We start from the raw sequence: 23,103 nt of genomic DNA, 5'->3' as shown, positions 1-23,103 counted from the left end.
CTAGTCCAGCTCTCTGCTACTCACAGTGGCCCACCAGATGCCTTTGGGAGCTCACATGCAGAATGTGAAAGCAATGGCCTTCTGCTGCTGTTGCTCCTGAGCACCTGGTCTGCTAAGCCATTTGCAATCTCAGATCAGGAGGATCAAGATTGGTAGCCATAGATCGACTTCTCCTCCATAAATCTGTCCAAGCCCCTTTTAAAGCTATCCAGGTAAGTGGCCATCACCACCTCCTGTGGTAGCATATTCCAAACACCAATCACACGTTGCGGGAAGAAATGTTTCCTTTTATTAGTCCTAATTCTTCCCCCCAGCATTTTCAATGTATGCCCCCTGATTTTAGTATTGTGAGAAAGAGAGAAAAATTTCTCTCTGTCAACATTTTCTACCCCATGCATAATTTTATAGACTTCAATCATATCCCCCCTCAGACGTCTCCTCTCCAAACTAAAGAGTTCCAAACGTTGCAGCCTCTCCTCATAAGGATGGTGCTCCAATCCCTCAATCATCCTCATTGCCTTTCTCTGCATTTTTTCTATCTCTTCGATATCCTTTTTGAGATGTGGTGACCAGAACTGAACACAGTACTCCAAGTGCAGTCGCATCACTGCTTTATATAAGGGCATGACAATCTTTGCAGTTTTATTATCAATTCCTTTCCTAATTATCCCCAGCATAGAGTTTGCCTTTTTCACAGCTGCCATGCATTGAGTTGACATTCCCATGGAACTATCAACTAAGACGCCCAAATCCCTTTCCTGGTCTGTGACTGACAGCACTGACCCCTGTAGCGTGTATGTGAAGTTTGGACTTTTGGGGGTAAAACAGTAGAAAGCAATATGGCTTTTCAATACTGAGGTTGCCAAAAGAGTGCTTTTGATAATCAAAATGTTGTCTACACAATCAAAAAGGAACTTTAGTCAGTAGATTCAGTGGAGATGCCGTGCACTTCCTGCCTGCCCCTTGCACTATCAGTGGTCAAGAAGCAGCCTCACGTGGCACAGGACTGTCCTAAAGCAGTACTGTTTCACTGCCACCAGACAAGGCAGGACTCATAGCAGACCAGACATCTAGGCAAAATAAATAACTATGATACTGAGAGTGAAGACACTGCCTGAGAAGAGTGAGCAAAGTATTGATCTTTGCTCAGTATCTAGATTTCACTTCTGGTACATGGTAGGCTCTAGGTACAACTTATAATGTTTGCTCAAGCAAGGGTTGATACATGGGGAAGAAGAAAGAACATCAAGCTGGACTTTTCTCAAGCAACCGAACATCTGACAGATTAAGGTAAAGCCTTCTGATCTCCTCTAGTCTCTTTTAAGAGCGTTCAAATTAAGATTTGGTCAAAAATATTGAAGGACTTCCAATTTGGCTCCCGGATTTGACCTCACCTTGACTTTGCTGGCTTTCTCTGGCTGCCTATTCATCCTGATCTGCCCCCAAAGTTATACAACTTTGGGGACATCCTTATCTATGAGCTTCTATAATCCAAGTAACTGACCAACTAATCCAACTACCTGCCCAACTGCCCAGATTCTTAACTGTGATCCTAGGACCTCACTTTCTGGGAATATCGTCATGTATTACCTGGGGTTCAAATTCATAAATAAGAGATTCTTTACTAAGACCATCTTGATGTTTCTCTGATTTTGAAATTCTCTTTAACAGATTTGAAGGCTTCATCTCCACCAGATTCTTGCACAGAAGTGCCATCTATTTAATCAAAGGAAAAAGAAAGACTATTAGAGAGGCTATGGCTTAGTGACAGACAGCAGGCCTGGAAGATCTTAGGTTCACTTCTTGGCACCACCAGTTAAGAGGGTTTAAGCAACAGATGCTGGAAAGTTCTTTCAGTTCCTGAGAGCTGCTTCCAATAAGAGTAAATGATAATGAATTAAATACATGAAAGTTCTGAGAGCAGATTTTATTGGGTTTTGACACAAAGGAGAAGAGCTAGCTCAGGCAATTTTCAAGAGTATTCTAAAAGACAATTTCACAAAGCAGGATCTTCATTTACACAGCTTGGAGAATCTGTGCAGCTCAGGTGCTCATCTAAATCCCAAGAATCACAGCTTTTAATGTAGTCCAGGTTACATTTGTAAGAGGAATCAAGGCAAGCACATTATTTAGTGACACAGTAAGTACCAGGAGGAGGGCATGACAATTAATGCCAGTATAACACATACAAGAACTTAAGCTTATACAGTCAATAGAATGTTCAGAGCCTGAAGAGTTAATTTAGAACTCCATGGAATTGGCTGTAAGAACTGCACAGCATTATATAGCCTGAGGGCAGGTTGTTCTCAGGGGAAAAAAAGTAATTCTGTTGTGAGAACCAGAGTGAACAGTAGCTCTGAAGCAGTTCTGTTCTCTGGAAGCGGAGGGTCATGCTTCTGCAAATTAAGTGCCAGGAAGGGTGGATTTCAGCAAAGGAATCTGATTAATCACTCTGGTGGCTTGGTTATTTTTTTCTCTGTGAACCCTATTCAGAAATGAAGCAGTGAAGCTTCTGATAGAAGGGGATTTATATAGAGAAGACTGGAGCTTCCCCAAGGAGAGCGGCCATCTTTCTTGATAAGCACCGTATGAGAGAGACTCTCTAAGGGTGAGTTTGTCTTAGTGCTAGTGTATAAACAACTGTTTGTGTGTAGTAATTACCTAAGGGTAAAAAGTGAATTTTTTTAGAAAAAGGGCTAGATAGCCAAACAGAACTCCATTAACAACTATACTGAAGTAACAGATTTATTTTGTCAAGTATCAAAAGAGACAGTATCATCACAAAACCACAAAGATGGTGTCTTATCTATAATTTGCATCAAATCAAATTTCTGGTTTCAACTTTACAAGCCCCTGGTGCTATTTCTTTATTTAGTTCATGACAGGAGGAGGAGGAGGAAGAGGAAGAAGAGGAGGAGGCGGCGGCGGCATTTGGATTTATATCCCCCTTTTCTCTCCTGTAGGAGACTCAAAGGGGCATACAATCTCCTTTCCTTTCCCCCCTCACAACAAACTCCCTGTGAGGTGGGCGGGGCTGAGAAAGCTCCAAAGAACTGTGACTTGCCCAATGTCATCCAGCTGGCATGTGTTGGAGTACACAGGTTAATCTGGTTCCCCAGATAAGCCTCCACAGCTCAAGTGGCAGAGTGAGGAATCAAACCTGGTTCTCCAATTAGAGTGCACCTGCTCTTAACCACTACACCATGCTGGCTCTCTAGAAAGACAACAGGTTATTTTAGTTTTCTTTCAGAGATACTGCCCTGCCTAACAGACAAGTGCCCTGAAAGAGAAGTTAAGACTATTTAGATGGCTTAGAAAAAATATATGTCGGAAAACTCAAGGAGAAATATGAACTCTTAAACATCTTCTCCACATTACTAAAATTTTTGCTCTGACAACAAAAAGTTGCTCAATCAGAGCTGTTCTGTCAGTTAGAGACTTTGGAGGGAAAAATGTTCCTCAGGGCACATGCAGTTGGCTAACGTGTGTCTGTATGAGACAAGTATACCCTCCTCTTGCTGAGGAGACTCGTATAGTCAGCAAGCAGAATAAAGTTGTATGAGTAAGTGGCAGCTTGAATGGAATTCAAAAGAGAAAGAAGCACACACAGAAAGAAGTGGGAATAATGTTTCCCAAGGACAGGGATTTCAAGGGGAAAAGCAGAAGGATCTGCAAAAGGAGCCAAACCAGTATGGACATCCCTCCAAGATGATGGTTCTCTAATGTAAACTTATTCAACAGACATGAGTGAAAAAGCTTAACATTGGTTTAATAGAAGTCTAGAAAGTTAATGTTTGACAAAGTGATTTATACAGTACCTGTTGGTCCTGGCTACTGGGTACATTCACACGGTTTTTAAGAAGCTTTGAGATTACTATCAAGCTAAGGTGTCGTCTTGCTTGTCTAAAAAATAAAATTTAATCAATGACTTAATGTTCTGTTTCTTAATCTCTGTGTGGTACACACACACACACAACATGCACACAAAACTGCAGCACAGTAAAATCTTACCTTCCACGTGATGTCCAATTGGGAACAAACTGAACCAACCACAACAGGTCATGATGGTGGCTGGACAGGTAGCTTATTGCCAGACACAAGTTGGGCATCTTTTTAGAAAGGAAAAAAGTTCATCAGTGTAAGCTGATTAGAATTTCTAAAATTTCAGCATGTATCCAAATAAGATACATGTAAGAATCAGCAGTTTTTCATCTGTAAAGATTTACAAACATATGAAAGAAGCCACATAACGTGTTATGGTATTGTAAGCATATACATGATTATGTACATGCTTATTGCAGAACTAAAAGACAAAAATTGGTGGACCACAGCTGTAGATTAAATATTTCTTCCCTGTATGAAATAGCAGATATCTCCAATCAATGTACCAAACTTAGGCCCATTCCGCACAGGCCATAAAGACCAGTATGGGGCCAGTAAAAATGGGGGAGGACTTTGCACAGGAGCCACAGCTAGAGTGAAGCTACAATGGCCCACCTCCCCCACAATGGCGTTTTTCATTGAACAAGTCTTTTGAAAAACGGTGGCAACCACCCAGTACCGAGCGAACAGCACCGGGTTGACGCCACCGTTTTTCCCGCACTGCTTTAGTTTCCCTCTTACTTCCACTCTGCTGCTGCCACCCTGCAGAGCCCAGGGGACACGTCTTCTGGCCTCCAACACAGGAGGCATCGCCATGGCCACGGAGATGTGTCCCCTGGCCTCTGCAGGGTGAAGGCAGCCGAGTGGAAGTAAAAAGGGAACTAAAGCGGCAGGTCCCGTGTAAAGGTGGCTCCATGGGCTGCAGGGGCAGTGGGGCTGTTTGAATGACAGCGTGTGAACAGCCTTGGGGGATGCACCGTCATAAAGTGTGGCCTGTGTGGGACGGACCATAGGAAGCATTCATTTGCGAATAAATTGAGCAAAAACGTAGCATATTTTTACATCCACAGCAACAACTCCACAAAATATTTAAGATACAGAATTATTTTAAAGCCTTCCATGGAGTTCTTATAACATGAAACTTAATTATATACAGATTACACAGAACAATTATCAATAAAATTACCTCCGTATCCCAATTTCTGATATTTTCCAGGAGTTTCATAATAAGATGCTGGAAGTCTACTAGTGGATATTGTTTCAGCTCTTTTTCCAAACTCAGTTTAAACAAAAGTAACAGCAGCAGCAGTATTTCTTTGTCAGTGTAATGTTCTGGGCATATACTTACACACAGTTGTAGAAACTTAATAAAAGAGAGATAAGACGTTAGAAAAACGCAATCATAAACAGTAGCTTACATTCAGTTGCATACAGAAAGAGCAAACACTGTTCCTCCACGGCAGACAACCTACACTCAAAACAAGAGAATGGCCTTCTGATTATATCGGGGTCAGTTTCAGCTTATTGCCAATAAAGTACTTCTGTTTAATGAAAGGAAACTTTTAAAAAACTTTAGTTAGAAAATAAATCTGCACTCTCTATTTACTAGCTTGCAGCTCATTTTCTCTTTAGGCCAGTCTGTCAGAATTGATGTCATCTCCGATTTACATCTATTTATACAGGTGTCAATTAAAGGTACATTCAGAAAATGAACACCTTGGGCATAATTTAAAGTTGAGCACTTGAACACCATCAGTTTTAATGGTAGAATTAAACATATAGTTCAATCATACTGTGGACTAGGCCCACTATTTTTAAGTCCCTGAGATCAAGCTTTTTCTAATAATTTTCTACATGAAGTTTTGCTCTGTATTTCAGTAACTGCCTTACAATAGTTTTGAAGTTAGATGAGGGAAAAAATACAAAGACATTTTAATTATCACCTGCAACTGCCACATAAAGTAGAAGTACTTTCACACCCACGATTTTTCAAAATGGGACCAAGGGAAGCATTGTTACCTTAGCCAGGTTGCAAAGACTGCCTTGAACCAGGAGAAAAAAAGAAGGCAGGTTTTCAGCGAAGTCTCCAGTTGCTTGCTTTCTCACACTCTTTAAGAGTTCAGACCTAATGAAAAAAAGAACTATTTCATAGTACTCTAAACTGTTTTTAACATATACTCATTATAGCAAGACTAAAGTATTTTCCAAGATGATTCTACTGATTTACATTTGTACAACATTATGGATCTCAGCACTTAGATCATAGTATTCCTTTATAAGTATACAGTACAATCCTAAGGAGAGTTACTCCAGTTTAAGTCCATTTAAATGAATAGACTTAGACTGGAATAACTCTCCTTAGGATTGCACTGTTTATCTACTTGGTCAATATGTTCAGGAAAAGGGGAAAGAACCAAAAACAGGTTTTAGACTATAGCATAAAATGTCTTCTTAAATACAATACATTGCAGGCAGTTACCTTCATTCTAGTCTGCAAAGCAACCTTGATAACTGCTGCGTAAAGGAGGGAAAACAAAATCACGCTTGGCATCTGTGCACTTGATATCACTTGAAGACCACAATATAATAAATTATACAGCAATGAATAAAGTCAACCAAAAGAAGGAACCCTCCCTTTTAAATACACATGTGACTGGGGGTTACAACCAGGTCTAATCCTTAATTCTTACACAGATTCTGTACTATTGTATGTAGTAGTGCACTGCCGACCCAGCAGTGCCGTAGTAGAACGTTGGGACGCCAACGGACCTGCGGCCTTGCCGGTCGCATCGCACCCCCACTCCTCATCCCCCCATGAGTCACGGGTCGTGAACTGTCTGGCTCACTCACCGGGCGCAGGGACAATGGTCTTGCCCCCAGGTGAGGATTAGGCTCAGACGCTGCACGCTCCTCTCCAAGACGTAGCCAGATGAGATCATGTACCGCCATGATGATCTCTCCTCATCTCCGCCCGAACTCCCCCCAGTCCTCCCTCCTACGCGCCCCCGATAGAGTAACAATAAAAGGTGCCAGGAACCGGCAGACGGGAGACTCGCTAGGAACACGGACCTCCGGTCTCCCGCTGCTGGCGATCTCCACCAGATGTTATCTCCGCGTCTCGCTCTCGTTCTTACGCTGACCGCGTGCGGCTTCCACTACAAGCTTGGTGCCGAAACCCGGGAATCCTCGAACCTCCACCCTGCTCACCGTCGCCTGGGGAAGGGTCAGCGATATCGAAGTCCGCTGGATCGGGCGCATCCAGGGACCACCGTTGCGGTATCGCTTCTGTCCTCTGGATCGGGCGCGATCCAGAGACATCGCGCCCTAGGACACTCTCTCGTCCGGACGGAACACCGGTGGAGTATGGGAGCTTGCAAAAGCAGGGCTTATGACAAGCACGCTGACTTAACTGAAAGCTGCTGACGAAATGCGGCAGGGTCCCCGTGAAGAGAAGGGAGCCGCGCGAAATTGGTTGAGGAGATTGAAGCTCAGCGTCCATGGTACCCAGAGGGGGGGACATTGAATCTTAATGACTGGGAAAACATCGGGCGCACTCTTCGCGACACACAGAGCCTCGCGCGCCGATGTCGCCAGCTACTGACGTGGAGACAATGTTTTGTCGCCATCAGCCTGCAGACCGCGGCTCCTTTGCTGTAGGCCGCCCCTCACTTCGATCTTTCACCTTCAATTTCAACCCCGGAATTTTCTCTATCCACTAAATTGGACGCTTCGTCCTCCTTCTGCCCCCTCGCTCCTTCACCCATTTCAAACTCTCCCGCCGCTCAGCCGCCCCCTCCCCTTGCTCCGCTTCTTCATTTTCTCGAAGTTAATTGCACTCTCCGCCAGCGCCATCGCAATGGCGCTGGTTTCAGAAACTCTTGCAGAACGTATTAGCCACGCATCTGCAGAAGAAAGAAACCCTGGACGGAAGATCTATGCCGCCAGATTCTTGCATTGTGTCCCATCCACTTGGCTACAGATACCGAGGAGGATGGCATAGTTCGGGCGGTTGGTCGAAAGTACCGCCCCCTGAGCTGCAATATCCCACCGAATTCCGCAAAGCAATGCGGGACGTAGGAGTCACTAGCCCCTACGCGAGAGGCATGCTGGAAGCCATCGCGAAGGAACCACCTAATGGTTCCAGATGACTGGAAAACCACCTTTCGTGATGCTCCTGAGCCCTGGCGCAATTTGTGGTCTGGGAGAGTGAGTTCCGGGCCAGCAATGCTTCAACAGAGAAAGCCACTCCTGGCGGCGCCTACACCGTCAGCTCAGCTTTACGGCTTCGATGCTTTTGCCAACCCTAACGATCAGATTAGTCCTGGCTCTGAGGCCACCCTCACGGTCAGCCTCTGAGTGCGCCTATAAGGCATTTATCAAAGTCCCCACTGCCGGCCAGCCAACTCCAGAGTTTCTCCTCCATCCGGCAAAAGCCCCAAGAGCCCTATGCTGAATTTGTGAACAGGCTCCAGGAAGCGCTCAAGAGGCAGGTAGATAGCCAGGAGGCCCAAAACGAGCTCCCTCATGCTACTCGCAAAGGAGAACGCCTTCCATGGAGTGCCCGCAGGGCAATCACGGGCCTAGGGTAAAAATCCTGAACTGGCCGACATGCTTAAGGCTTGCCAGGACATTGGATCCTCCTCGGCCCACCAAGCTAGCCTCCTCGCCGCAGCACTCTCCACCGGGCGGGAGACAGTCTCAGGACTCCATCGGCTTTAACTCGCGGCAGACCCGGACATTTCCGAAGCGAGTGTAGGCAGCCCGGTGGGGGGCCTACAACCCCGATGGAGGAGGGTCCTCCCCCAGGAGGAGAAGGCCACCTAAAACCCGGTGCCCACGCTTGCCAGAAGGGGTTTTATTGGAGGAACGACGTTCGCTTGGAAACTCCCACTCGGCGCCTCTCCCAGCCCAGGACCAAGGAGGAGAGTACTAGAGCAGACCCAAACGCCGCTGCCCCTGCCGAAACCACCCCCTCTCGTGGCATCTCACTCGTGACATGCACTCCAGCTCCATCTCCTTTAAGTTCCCCTTACCAGGTTCTTGTCGCCCCAACCCAGTATGACGCAGCCTATCCCTACCGGGACAATTGGGCTGGTGTTGCCAAAGGCCTCTGCCGCTGAACAGGGACTGCTCCATCGTCCCCGGAGTGATCGACTCCACGCACCAAGCGACCCATCCACCTCCAGGTCTGGACAAACATCCCACAGGAGCTGCCCGCTGGAGCCAGCTGCGCTCAGCTGATTCTTCTTGCCCCATGCGCTGCCCGCTGCCGAATCTGCAATAAAGGCTACAGTTTGCGCCCCAGCAGCCAACACATGGCGCAGCCTACACCACCGCCGCAGCGGTGGAGACACCTATCGGGAGCTCCCCGGCCCATATCTGGAGCTCGCCATAGAAGGATGTGAAGTTCAAGTGGGCCTGGTGGACACCGGGCGCTGATGTTACCGGCCATCAGAGCAGCCGAAAGGTCCGACCAGGCGGCCGCATCGAGGCTTGCTCCGGCATATCTGGGGGGTGGGGGGGGAGATAAACCGCCAGACGGAGCATCCGCCCGCTCACGGTCAACAGCTCCCGACTCGAAGCGGTAGCTCATAGTCCGCCTTCATCGCTCTAGACATCCATACGTCAATCTCTGGGGAAGAGACCTCATGAGTCAGGTTTAAAACGTACTCTGGTCCCAGACGGGGTAAAGCCGCCACGGATCATTGATTCCAACCGTACCTTCCTGCTGCCTCCTAATTTCCACAGGAAAAACTGTTTCCCCTCTCCCCTCCTCTTCTCTCCTTCTGTTTTTCGACCAGTAGAAAGGGAGGGCCAATTGGCTGACTGGCTCCCTCCCTGGATTGTAGTGGTCTGGGGCCCACCCTGATACCGTAGCACTGTCAGGACAGGCCCTAAAACTAGGGGGATGCTGTCAGCACCAAATTCACCCATAAACCGGCTTGGGCACTCCCAACAATGTTGCTCTCCCGTTTTCTGACTTATTCCGGGTTCTGGGTCGAGGCCGCCCCTTCATGAGCGGTTCCCGGGCGGGCGGGCGATCCCCCCGAGATAATTCGATCACAAAATTCTTAGCACCATCCAGCTTCCTGCATTAGCCACCAAGGTCACGGTAAGTGCAACTCCCTTGCAAAGAAACCCCCCCTTCCTTTCTCCTTTGTGTGTGCGAAAAGGAACGGCTCTCTAATTGCCTGATTGCTTTATTCCCCGGATGCACCCATCCCCCCCAAAAGGTGCTTTCAAAGCCCCCTTTGTGTTGCTGCTGATTAAGCATGTATACCCACAATCCCCCTAGGACTCGCCTGTTCCCTCGGTGGCTCGGATTCCCGCCTCTTGACGCACCCTGATGACGCTCTGAAGCCAATTCCCACCAGGGTCGCCTACCTCCTGCCCTCCCTGTCAAACAACTAAAGAAAGAGGAGTGTAGGCGGCCCCCTTACAGGCTGCAAAACAAGCCTTCTTCCTTCCCATATTAAATCTAAACACTAACTCGATCCCACTCTCCCGCCATCCGCTCTAGAACTGAGCCTGGCGGGATCTGTGCCCCCCCCCCGTGAATCTGGGAAAGGGGGGTGTGTTTCAGTCCCTCTTCCTACAGGTTCCCGTGGACTCCGATTCGCCATGACAGGGGCCAACCCATGGAATGGCGCCTAGGAGAGGAAACCAACCCCATCCCGGAGATGGAACGCATCTCTCTAGAGGATCCCGCCCAGCGATCCCAGCAGGAACGCCGTCGCCAACGCCCAAAGACCCGAATGACCTTGGGAGACGCCAAGGCGCATCTTCACTCAGCCAGGCTCCTCTAGCGCCGCTGCGCCAGCAAGACCACCCCGAGACACCCGAGAACCTTCAGTGCCGGCCTCTCTTTGGCGCATCATCACCACCAACTCAGCGATCACCATCCTTTGCCTGCTCTGCTGCCTCCTGCCGATGGCGATCGTGGCCACCCCTGGCAAGCTTTCACCAGACCAACATCTGGGAGCAGTTTGCTGTCAGCTGCTAACGCCTTCCTCATCTTTCTGCCTGGGCCAGTACTCTAGGAGTCGGGAGCCTGCTGATTCTTGCCTGCTCCCCTGTCTGCAAAGCACCCGGAGATCTTCCTAAGCGGAGTCTGGGCTGAGCCCCCTTCATGAATGCCTCTTATCCATCAGATAGAGCTCTATGAGCGCCCGACTGGGGACCCGATGGGTCCAAACCCTCCCGGCTGGCTCTTTCCCTTGTCACCAAGACGGTGCCGCTAACCACCGAAGTCCAACACCTGCGCCCGCATCACCGGCGCCCAGCCCGTTTAACGAGGAACCGGCTCCGGCCCATTCGTCGGCTTCGGCCAGTTGGAACTGCACACACATGGAGGACATTCCCCGTGTTCGGAAACATCCCTGCTCCCCCCCAGGGGCTGGTTCTGGACCTGCGGGAGAGAGGACGCTTTAACTACATTCCCGCCCGACTCCCCTGCCGGAACTCTTTGCTGCCTCAGTCGCCTTCTCACCATTGTCCCTACTCCCAGGCTCCACCCGGGGAGGCCCGGACGCCGCCAAGCCCGCCGCTCTCGACCTGCCTTTCGACCCACACCTCTTGTCGGGAGAGCTGACGCTGGTCGCCCTCTCCGAAGCGGAGTTCGTCTCCCTCGCAACTTCCCTAGTGGTAGAGTCCCCGGACTCGCTTCCTACAATGCTAAGACTATTGGGCCGAGCTGGCCTGTGCCCATGCGAGATCCATCAATCTCTACCTCCACCGCTCTGGATGCCCTGGCCTCCGAGCAGCAGGAACTAGATCAAGCTGCACCCTAGACAATCGTGCGGCTTATTGATTATTTGTTGTTGTTACATCACCAAGGTTGTGAGAATGTACATAATATGTGTTGTTTTAATCTTTCTGATAATTCTCAGTTGATCCACATGAAAGTCGCGTGAGCTGCAAGAAGTTGTATCTAATCTGAAGTATGATGTTTTGCTCCCATTGGTGGTCCAGCCCTCTGGAGCTGGCTGCCGGGAGGAATGGTTGAGTGCTATTATTTGGCCAGCTCTTCATTGGGTTAATTTTGTGCTTTGTTATCCGGATCTTGTTTCCGTTCAATGCGTGTCTAATATTGCCTGTAACGTGTGTAAGAAAACCCTCGCATTTCCCCTACCCCAAGAACCAAGAGTTCTAATGTTGCAGACAAAGCAGCTAGCCAACTTGGCCAAACCCATGGAGGAGACAAGCCGTCCCTTTAAATCGCCCCATAGCGTTTTGGCCCCCCGTTTTCACAAAATGTAAAAAAGCGAGGTGAGATGCTTAGTAGTGCACCTGCCGACCCAGCAGTGCCGTGAGTAGAACGCTGCTAGGGACGCCTTAACGTGACCTGCGGCCTTGCCGGTCGCGTCGCACCTCCACTCCTCATCCCCCCCATGTAAGGAAGTCACGCGAATTGTCGTAAGAACTGTCTGGCTCAGTCACCGGGCGCATGGACAATGGTCTTGCCCCCAGGTGGGGATTAGGCTCAGACAGCTGCACGCCTTCCCTCTCCGCCGCGTAGCCAGATGAGATCATGCATCACATGATGATCTCCCCGACCATCCCAGCTTCTCCCGGAACTCCCCCCAGTCCTCCTCCCTCCTACACGCCCCCGATAGAGTAACAATAAAAGGTGCCAGGAACCGGCAGACGGGAGACTCGCTAGGAACACGGACCTCCGGTCTCCCGCTGCTGGCGATCTCCACCAGATGTTATCTCCGCGTCTCGTCTCGTTCTTACGCTGACCGCGTGGGTCGACTACAATTGTAGCAGCCATCAAGAAGCACACAACTCAGTGGAAAGTCAAAGAAAGATGCCATGGGTAGAAATCTTGTCATTTCAATTAAAAAGTTGTTAGAGCAATCTTGTTTTAGTTACAGAGGACAATTTCTCTCAGTTCGTAATAAATCCAGGAAACGCACAAGCAGAAACAACATCACCAGTTACTATTTTCTTATATACTTACATAATATTACCCTCAGTAAAGGTAGGCTGAAAATGCGGCACAGGAAATAGTGTGTTAAAGGGAGCACCCATATTGATTAACACCGTTGCTATATCACATAGTGATGGAATCCATCGCTCTGGTGGGTCAAACACTGATGCTGCAGAGAAAAAAAAATCAGAGTTCTTTTCTTTTAAGACCAGGTTTCAGACTGTGACCATGCTCCTTCAATATAATATAGAGTCTGTTTTAAACAGTTTCTGAACATAGAAGAGGAGGGTCAACATATCAATTCAGCACCAAAATGTACATGAGTACAGTACATGTTTCAAATCACAGTAACTATGGCTTGAAGACACAGCATATAACATTTCCTGCCCATCTTATTTTTATGCTATAAAAAGAGGTGTTATCCCTGTTCCTATTACAGTGAACATATATACATTCTGCACACACATGTGTACATGTCTGTAAGAGACAACATGCATTCACTTTACAAGTGAAACTGGGATAAATGTGGGGTTTTAAATCTGTAGCTCTACATGCACTGAATGTAACATAAGAACCACTTAATTACTTAATATACAAAGAAAAAATATGTACACACTGTACATGGATGGTAAATGTGTTCACCATAATCTGGTGAATGTTGACCCTCAGTGGAGTAATACTCACTGCAATAGTAGTACAGAAAATATCCAATGCGGTCCTAAGGACTCACAGGAAATATATAGAAGCAGCAAGATACTGCAAAAGAACATGTGGCGAGGAAGAAATAGCACTCCCACTGATCCCCACTTTACCTACAGCTTCCTGCCCCCTACCTTTTTCACTTGCCCCCACCTCCTGCTGTCTGTCTTTGCCCTTTGCCTCTACTGCCACTGCATGATTTGCTCTTTCACCAGCTCCTCCCTTGCTGCTTCCAGAGCACTTCCTTGGTTCTTTCTATAACCACTACAACATATTGGCTTTCATGGGGCAGCTGCTGCATAACAGTAGCAAGCAGCAGGTCTGAGTGATTCACACTGGTTTCCCTTCAGATCGAAAATTATATATATTGATCAAATATGAGTACTTACCCATTTATTTCCACCTCCAGTATCTACCCCTCTACCTTCACTGTGTCATAATAGAAAGTGTTTGTACAAGGCAGTAAAGAGCAGTAATCTGGTCACACGCATTGACCAAAATTCAAATAACCTAAACACATTACTTTTAAAATAACTAACAGTACATTGGGAAAACAGTTTTCTAACTTGCAATTACAAATACAAATACAAGACCTTTAATGGCATATAAAGAGTGGTAAAATACAAATTATGTTAAAACCAACTGACTAAAATTTACACAAAGGTTTCACTCTTGATCCAAGTGCCTTTGTTAAAAACCTGGCAACTGATTCAGTAATGTGGGGATGATGGTCACTAAGCAGGTATGAAACTATTTCCTTGTCTGATCTCACTGAGAATTTCTTCAAGATGGCCTCGAGAAAAAGCAACCGATGGACTTCCAAATCTTTACAATGAAGGAGCACGTGTTCAGTTGTTTCGGGTAGGCCCGCTGCACAGGAACAAGTCCTGTTCTCCTGTGGGATGCCATGATATCTGCCTCTTGTTTGGGCAGTCGGTAGCACATTAAGCCGAGCAAGCATAACATATCTACGGAGATGTGGATTGATTAAATTACTCATATATTTAGCCATAAAACCCGGCAATGGTGGTGAAATGCCATAAAATGTGGGAGAACAAGTTCTGCAGGCTCCAGCTGTGAGAAGCTCCCCTTCAATGTCAAGAGTACGTTGTTTCAAAACTCCGAAAGCCTGTCTTTCGTCCATCAGTAGGAGTTGGTCAAAAGATACACCTATGTTGTTTATTTGATTGATAATTTTGGTGTGCCAGGTGGAGTGGAAGTGGTCGCTTAACAGAAGATATGTCAGACTGCCCGGAAGGGCTCTAAAATGAAGGCGAAGCCAGTATTTAAACAAAGAAAGCCAAACCCGGGAAAAAATCGTCTTGGCTCCGGTTTCTAAACAAAGAACTTGATACGTGACTGAGTTTGGAAGACCCAATAAACGACGAAAAAACAAAGATTGAACACTCTCTAATTTCTCAGCGGTTTTTGCTCCCCAGATTGGAGCTCCGTAAAGTAATTGTGGCAGTAGTTTTAGCTGAAAAACTTCCATTGCGGTAGGAAAAAATTGACCGCCTCTGGTTGAAAGAATCTGGATATTGCCAACACTTTGGTTTTACTTGTATTGAGAGTCTGGTGGATATGAGAGGTCCAGGTTAAGGAATGGTGGAAGGTGATTCCTAAATATCTGTATGAATGGACCTGTTCAATCAATGTACCGTTTATTTTCCACGTGCTGAGTTTTTTTGAATTCGAAAAGATCAGCACTTTGGATTTGTTATAATTAATCGACAGGGCACTGTTTGTGCAGTAGGTCGCAAAGGCTTGAAGTAGTCTTTGCAGGCCCACCTTGGACCGAGACAGTAACACAGTGTCGTCTGCATAGAGAAGCGCACATGTGGGTCTTTGTCCCAAAATGGGTGCATGACTTTCAGTCTGAGATAAATGAGGAGCAAGGTCATTTAAATAAAGATTGAACAGGAGAGGAGCAAGAATACAACCCTGCTTGACTCCCTTGTTAGAAACTATAGGTGAAGTTAGGCAGCCAGCACGATCACAACGAACTTGACAGGTAGTTGAGGAATACAACTGGCGAATAAGAAACAGTAATCTCTGGTCTATTCCCAACACTGTCAATTTTTCCCACAGCTGATTCCTGGGGATAGAATCAAATGCGCATTTCAAATCTAGGAAAGCCGCAAGGAGTTTCCCACCCTTGGGGTGGCAATATTTCTCCGCCAAATGATTTAAAACCAGACAATGGTCAAGGGTGGATTTACCTGTGGCATATCCTATCTGTTCCGGGCCTAGCACTGAAGAGGACCAGGCAGTGAGACGTATCATAAGGTACCTTGCGTAAAGCTTACTAGCCACTGAAAGCAAGCTTATCGGGAGATAGTTAGATGGATTTGACGGATCGCCTTTTTTATATAGAGGTACAATGATAGCTTCAGTCCAATACTTAGGGATACAGCCACTGTTATTAATTTTAGTAAACAGGGTAGCCAAAATAGGGGCCCAGAACTCCGGGAATCTTCTAAAGAGTTCAGGTGGCAGGCCATCAGGGCCTGGCGCTTTCCCTTGTTTTAGGTTAGATATAAGGGTGACCACCTCATCGCAGCTGACAGGAGGCCACTCTTGCAATTTTGACACACAGAATTATTTACTAAATTTCAGTTTAGAATACTCACCATTTTTAATTGTTAATGCCATCAACGTATCCAAAATCTTATTTGAAACGGTGTCTGAATGGACTGACATCATCTAAAGGGCAATGAACACACTTAGAGCTTGTATTTGTCTTCAAAGTAAAGGGATGTTAGATAATTACATAAAGAACCAACCATGTGTGATATACTAGACTTTGAAATAGATCAAAAATTTTGGACTGCCATAGTTTAGGTAACAAGAACAGGCAATGCTCTTTTAATTCAGGTCTGAAAGCACTCTTCTCAATTACCATCACAGCAAAAGGAATGGAGCGCTTTTAAATAAACAACTATCAAGCTGCAAGGATATCCTTACATACTTTCCAAGGACAAAAATGCCACATTATATAATAAGCACATGATAAATGAAGAAAAGGTATGATATAAGTCTTCAGAAATCGGAGAACAAACCCTAAAAGACTGAATTGGTTTCCAAACTTTTGAAGATAAATACAGAAGAACTTTTGCCAGATATGCAGCTATCAGAAGGATTCATAAAGACTCCAGTCCAACAGAATAGCATACACAGTAAAATTCCCCAGCTCATCCCACTCCTCCCTGGCTTTAGCCTGTCCCCACATTGCTCCAATTACTGTCTTCCCAACCTCTATCCTTTTGCTCTCCCACTTCCCACCCCCCACACACATTTGATCCCCCTTCAGATGTACACCTTAATGTGGTAAGGGATCTAGAAACTGTAAAGAGGCTAAGCTCATAGAAAAGTGACTCAAGGCAGAATGGTCATAGCTCAGAGACCAGACTAATATGCATCCATCCCCTTCAGGAATCAATGGCTCCATCAGCAGAAGAGAACAGACAGTTCCAAGAGTATGTCAATAGAATGGAAAATAAAACAATGAACCACAGATTAAAACAGTTAATTTACATTCCAATTCCCAAAAAGGAGACATTAAAGATTGCAGCAAATATTGCACCATTGCAATAATTTTGCACACGCATAAAGGGATGCTCCAAATCTTACAAAGACTTTTACCATGTATGGAACGATAAGTGCCACATGTTCAAGCTATTTTCAGAAAAGGAAGAGGCACTAGAGATCATACTGCAAATTTATATTGGTTATTGGAGAATACAAGAGAACTTCAGAAGAAAGTCAGTTTGTGCTTCAGAGATTAAAGCAAACTTTTGACTGTGTGGATCATGAAAAGCTATGGTTGGTATCACAGCATTTCATTGTTTTGATGCACAATCTGTACAAAACCTGTACAAAGACAAGAGGGTGGTGTTCGGACAGAATATGGAGAAGCAGAATGGTTTCCAATTGTACAAGGTATTAGACAAGAATGGATTTTATCTCCCTACTTTTTCAATCTATATACAGAACAAATAAGGAAAGCTGGATTACATTTAGATGATGGTAGAGTGAAAATTGGAAGGAGGAACATTAACAATTTGAGATACACTGATGATACCACATTGCTAGCAGAAAAACAGCAAGGACTTGAAACAACTACTGGTGAAGATTAAAGCAGAAAATACCGAAGCAACTCTACAGCTGAACATCAACAAGATGAAAGTAATGACTACTGGGGAATTACACAACTTTAAAGTGGATAATGAGGAAACTGAAATTGTTCAAGACTTTCTATTCCTTTGCTCCATCATCAACCAAAAGGGAGACTGCAACTGTTGAGCACAGTCAAGAGTGGGGTTTTTTATTTATTTTACAAGGCTGCATTACATAACACATAGTATGTAGTTTCATATTACTTAATAAGCAGTATGTAGTTTAATAGCAACATACACACATGAAGGGTTACTAGGTAGAATCTTTAATAGTTCAATAACTTAATCAGAAGATCCCTTAAAAGGAATAAAAATTATAGATTTAGGTTTGCTTTATTTGACTAATCTGTCTCCTTTTCTCTTTCTCTAACTACAAACTTGCATACTGTTGTTCGAACCCTACCCCTGTCCTCCCATGCATTGACAAAAGGAGTGAAGCACAACTTCAAAAGAGATAACATTAGCACATTAAGGAGGGATCCGTGTGGTTTATCTCAATGTGTAAGAGGAAGAGGATTTTGTTTTGGAACAGAGCGACCAAATTGCTAATAGTGCAAATCTTCCTGTTCTATGGAGAGGGGGCCTCGATGATTGATAACAAGTTCTGCTGAATCTCTGAGATGTTATTCTAAGAGCAGTGTTATGTCACAAAGCTGATAAAGTGAGAAGGGAAAACTGATAAAATGAGAAGGGAATAAAGGATGTTAGTATTTGTTATTCTGTCAATAGATCAGTCAAAATGTAATCAAAATGTTACTCATGGTTTTGGGACTGGGGCAATCGGCACCCCTTGTCAGATAACAAAGAGATGTTTTAATTTTGGAGAGTTAACAGAATGTCTTATCCTCTGTAATGTATGCGCTTTTATTGTTTTATTACGCATGGACCGAGAATTCCTTTCCCATGGATCTATCTATATAAGGGCTAAGATTTTGTTACTTGAGGAGTCCCTCTCCATTACTACACGTCTTGATGTCAGTTTGAATAAAATTGTTGGCTTTATCTCTTGTCTCTTGGTTGTCTACTGTCCCCTGCCAGGAGTTGGTGAGCTGCTCTGTTCCCTTTACAGGTAACACAACCAGTGGTGGGATCCAAAAATTTTAGTAACAGGTTCCCATGGTGATGGGATTCAAACTGTGGCGTAGCGCCAGTGGGGCTGGGCAGGGCATGATGGGGACGTGGTCGGGCACTCCGGGGGCAGGGCATTCCTGGGCGGGGCTGTGGCAAGGACACAGCTGCTGCGCCGGTCCTTGGGCAGGAAACGAATGCACGCAGGCGCAGGCTGCCACGCACGCCGGTGCACCTCCTGCTAGACTACTTCAAGTTCTGCGCACTACTGCTGAGAGGAGGGGCGTAACTAAGGCAAAAATCACGTGGCAAAATCACCAATTAGTAACCCCCTCTCGGCACACACAAAATAATTAGTAACCTACTCTTGGGAACCTGTGAGAATCTGCTGGATCCCACCTCTGAACACAACCAAGAAATCAGAAGGAAACTGAGAATGGGGAAAGCCATGAAGGAAGCTAGAAAAGATTCTTGAGTGTAAAGATATGTCACTGACAACCAAGATCAAGTTAACTCATGACATACTATTGCCTACTACTATGTCTGGGTGTGAAAGTTGGACAATGAAGAAAGCTAAGTAGAGTCCTCTCAAATGTGGTGTTGGAAGAGAGTGTTATGGATACTGGGGACCACCAAAAAGAGAAATCAGTGGGTTCTTCAAGCCTGAACTGTTCCTAAAAGCTAAAACTAAACGGAAGCTCTCGTACTTTGGTCATATTATGAGAAGATAAGAGTCCGTGGAAGAGACAGCAATACTAAGAAAAGTTTAAGGCAACAGGAAAAGAGGAAAATCCCAAATGAGATGGATTGACTCTATAACGGAAGCCACTGTGCTCAGTTTATAAGACCTGAGCAAGGCTGCTAATGGTAGGACGTCTTGGGGGGACACTGATTCAAAGAGTGCCATAAGTTGGAAGCAACTTGATGGTATTTTACACCACATCCTTTTTGCCTGTCACCTGCCTATTTTCGGCATCACTGCCTCAGAATCAGCACTCAGTACTCAAGGGGAGAATAGGGAAGGACCTATTTTTGTTCTTTTAACTTTTTGGAATGTTGAAGATTTTTCTGCAAGCTTGGTCCCCTAAGTTTAGAGAAAAACCTCCCTTCTGTCAGTGTGGCCCCAAATGGCAGATTTAAGTATCAGCAGATAGGGGCCACAGTTTACTGTTAGCATATATATAATTCTTAGTGGATCACATTTCCCAAGTCCAGGACTATGTATTGCATTTCCTTCAAATCTGCCTATTTTCTCTCACTTTTCCTTTATGTCTTTTATATGCTAATTAGAAATAAAAAACAGTTACTGTCTCCCTCTGGCTCCTTCCACCTGTGACATTTGTGACTGTGCAAATAGTCTAAAAGACCCTTACCCCAGGACCTGGAGGTGAACCTAAGAGGAGTCCTTTTACTTTCCAGTGACATCAGAGAGAGAAGATAGCTGCCCAACTGGGATGCAAATTAGCACAGATGTTTGCCTTTAAGAATATAGCTGAACATAGTGTTTGACATATTCTCACTGCCCCTACTCTTCACAGGTGGAATCCTACATAATGAACAGAACAATCAACATATGATATACTAAATGTCTTCTACCCAAACTGCAACATAATGATAATGGTCACTGCCTGGAAAACCAGAGTGGAAAGATTAAATTGACATGGTATTGGCTAAAAATCGAAAGAGACTGTACATTTCTTGGATTTGGCAGGAGACTTAGCACAAGAAAGAGAAAATATTGAGTGTTCAGAAGATATCCATCTTAGGAGAACTTCCAGTTTTAACCAGCAGAGGTTCCCAGGTAGAAGCTGTTATGTAAGCACATCTGCTTATCAGCTTCAAATCCAAATACTATCACACCCTTGTGACCCAGCCCTGAAAACCACTGGAGCCCATAAACCCAATCAATGACTCCAGAGACTTAAAGGTATAAATATTTACTTAAGCCATATCAGAAATGAAATTGATAAAAATAGTATTCAATAAAACACATTTTCTAAAAGACAAATAGAATACAGAGTCTTTACCTAAGAAACAGAGTTTCCAACAGATATTTTACCTAAGAAACTTTGCTGCTTACGGTAAAAGCAAAAAGATAAAAAAAAACCTTATTGGCTTTCTGTCCCACCAGGAATCCAAAAGGTTTCCTGCAAGGGAGGAACCCAGTCCCATAGCATCTTGTAGCAAGGCACGAAGCCAAGTCCAAGATTTCAGTGGCATCCTATAGTCTGGCACTAAGTTCAGACTCCAGGCAGCAAGTGGCATCTCACAACCTGTCTAAAAAGCCAGACAGAAAGAGCAAAGAGTGAACTAAAACTTCTGCTTTTATAGAGTTTTGTGCATTGTCTCATCCCCACCTGACTACAATCAGGCCATCTTAAACCAGCCGTCTGCAAAGGCTGTATAGCCCTAAATTGCTTTAGGTCAATTTCCAACGGAAAGCTGAAAGGGGAGGGAGCAATGTCTCATTTGCAAGTCATGTGAGTGATTTAGCAGAGAAAACTTAGGCAGATCTTGGCACGCTGTCAAGACATCCCTTCTGCTAGCTTCAGAGACACTCAAGATCATGTGATCTTTATAGTGAAGTATAAAGGCTATAAAAGTTCAAGAAACTTTCTTATACAAAAAAACCTGCTAAATTACTTCTCAGTCTAAACAGCAAAGTCTAGACCTTTCATTCTATCAACATATATCTAAAACATTTACATTTAAACATTTCTACATTCTAGTTATAAAGCTATACTAATAAACAAAACATAAAGCACTTCATACATTTTTCTCAGAATGCTACAACTGCTATTTTAGTCATTCCTTATCTTTCAAGGTTGTTTTCCCAGGCCTGCATCTAATTGGAAAGGTTCACTTCAACCAAGAATATTCTGGACAGGAGGGGCCAATTGCTCATTCCTGTTCAGAGGAGTCAGTTTGCTCCAAGCCTGGAAGGTTCAGCTGGAGTAGCCCCTGGATTGTTCAGTTGGGGGTCACCAAGCTATAGTCACTGTTTTGCATGAAGACAACAATTATCTCCCCCTTACTCCCCTCCCTTTTTTTGTTACCAGAGAGAACTTTGCCTAAGCCTCACAACCTAAAGGCTTCAAGAGCATCTATGCTGTGTAGGATTTCCATATGTAGAAAGACAGCGTTTATTATTTTAGTGTATCCTGTCTATTTCAAGCAGTAATTCTGTTTGTTTTAAAAACTTTCTAATATTTCCCAACAAAATTCTATTTTGCTTTTATTGGTATGAGTTTACCGGCCAAACCCAGAAATCCTTGGATATGTCACTGAGGGTGGTAGGGCTTACGGCACCACATGGAGCATTAAGCTTAAAAAACTTAACAAAGTGGTTTTGCTATGAATTGAAGTCCACACATAGTACATATCAACAAATGTAAATATATATATAAATGAGTCTTACCTGAAACATCCACTTTAAAATGGGAACTGGACAAAGAGAACTATGGTAAGCAGGCATAAGCAAGCCTTCATTTATTACAAAAAGCTGTTGAGTGATTCCTGAGCTGCAGAAGGAAGAATGGAGAATTAGTGTAGTTTTGTCCAAATTAGTCTGTCCATTGCAAAATCATAAAGATACTTCCACAGATGCTAGCACTAAATGGAATAGCAATATTTTTAAGCCTCATCTGTGAGAGTCACAAGAAAGTCTGGTATGGATACAGGTGAAAGTCAACTATTGCACTGTCACTGTCTTGATACAGCTAAAAATACCAGGCTCTACCCAAGCCAAATCAAACACAACGGGATTTAGGCTTGATGACCTTCCCATAATCAAAACCATGAACCAGTCACAAAATGGGTAGAGTTATACCCTTTTACACACATACTTACTTACATGGTGAAAGATTTAAGTTAGCATGCACACACAGGAAACATGACACTTTACTTAAAAAAAACAATCAGTTAAACACAGCAATGTGGACAGAGAGATAGTTCTGATACAATACTGTTTTAATAGGGTAACTGCAGAAAACAATTCTTACCCAACAAGGTATTTTTCAATGGGATTACGGGGACAGAATCCAGCATTCCTCAGATCAAGGTTATGCTGACTGAAGATCTTCCCAGCATGTGCCATTTGGAATATATTTTCTCCAGGGTGTTGGTCTGGAATAGCATCAATTACTAAAAATCTCTCTATAAATGCTCTGCAATACAGAATGACAACCATCAGTTTACAATATTTGGAGACTAAGGAACACATTAATCCAACTGAATTTGTTGTCTTCTGTAGTTACTAGTAAGGTATTAAAGAAAAACTATGAAAATTCATTCTGATGCCATTAAAGGAGGTGGCTGGAAAATTAGCAGAGTGGATAGATCATTACA

General features: G+C 44.7%; 1 protein-coding gene across 1 annotated transcript in view; it reads right to left on the bottom strand.

The window, feature by feature from the left end:
- The window catches only part of SLF2 (SMC5-SMC6 complex localization factor 2), a 55,417-nt gene that overhangs the window by 10,280 nt on the left and 22,034 nt on the right, over positions 1–23,103 (bottom strand). Inside the window, exons 8-16 of the mRNA XM_048506037.1 lie at positions 22,758–22,922; positions 22,175–22,277; positions 16,144–16,216; positions 12,845–12,983; positions 5,902–6,007; positions 5,069–5,245; positions 4,012–4,109; positions 3,819–3,903; positions 1,591–1,716 (exon numbers count right to left, since the gene is read on the bottom strand). Of these exons, the coding sequence (XP_048361994.1) occupies positions 1,591–1,716; positions 3,819–3,903; positions 4,012–4,109; positions 5,069–5,245; positions 5,902–6,007; positions 12,845–12,983; positions 16,144–16,216; positions 22,175–22,277; positions 22,758–22,922 (1,072 nt within the window). The remainder of the gene's footprint in view (positions 1–1,590; positions 1,717–3,818; positions 3,904–4,011; positions 4,110–5,068; positions 5,246–5,901; positions 6,008–12,844; positions 12,984–16,143; positions 16,217–22,174; positions 22,278–22,757; positions 22,923–23,103) is intronic.

Source organism: Sphaerodactylus townsendi, linkage group LG08 (genome assembly GCF_021028975.2).
Source record: "Sphaerodactylus townsendi isolate TG3544 linkage group LG08, MPM_Stown_v2.3, whole genome shotgun sequence".
NCBI lineage: Eukaryota > Metazoa > Chordata > Lepidosauria > Squamata > Sphaerodactylidae > Sphaerodactylus > Sphaerodactylus townsendi.
The sequence above is the reverse complement of the archived record's forward strand: the minus strand, read 5'-3'. Positions and strand labels throughout refer to the sequence as shown.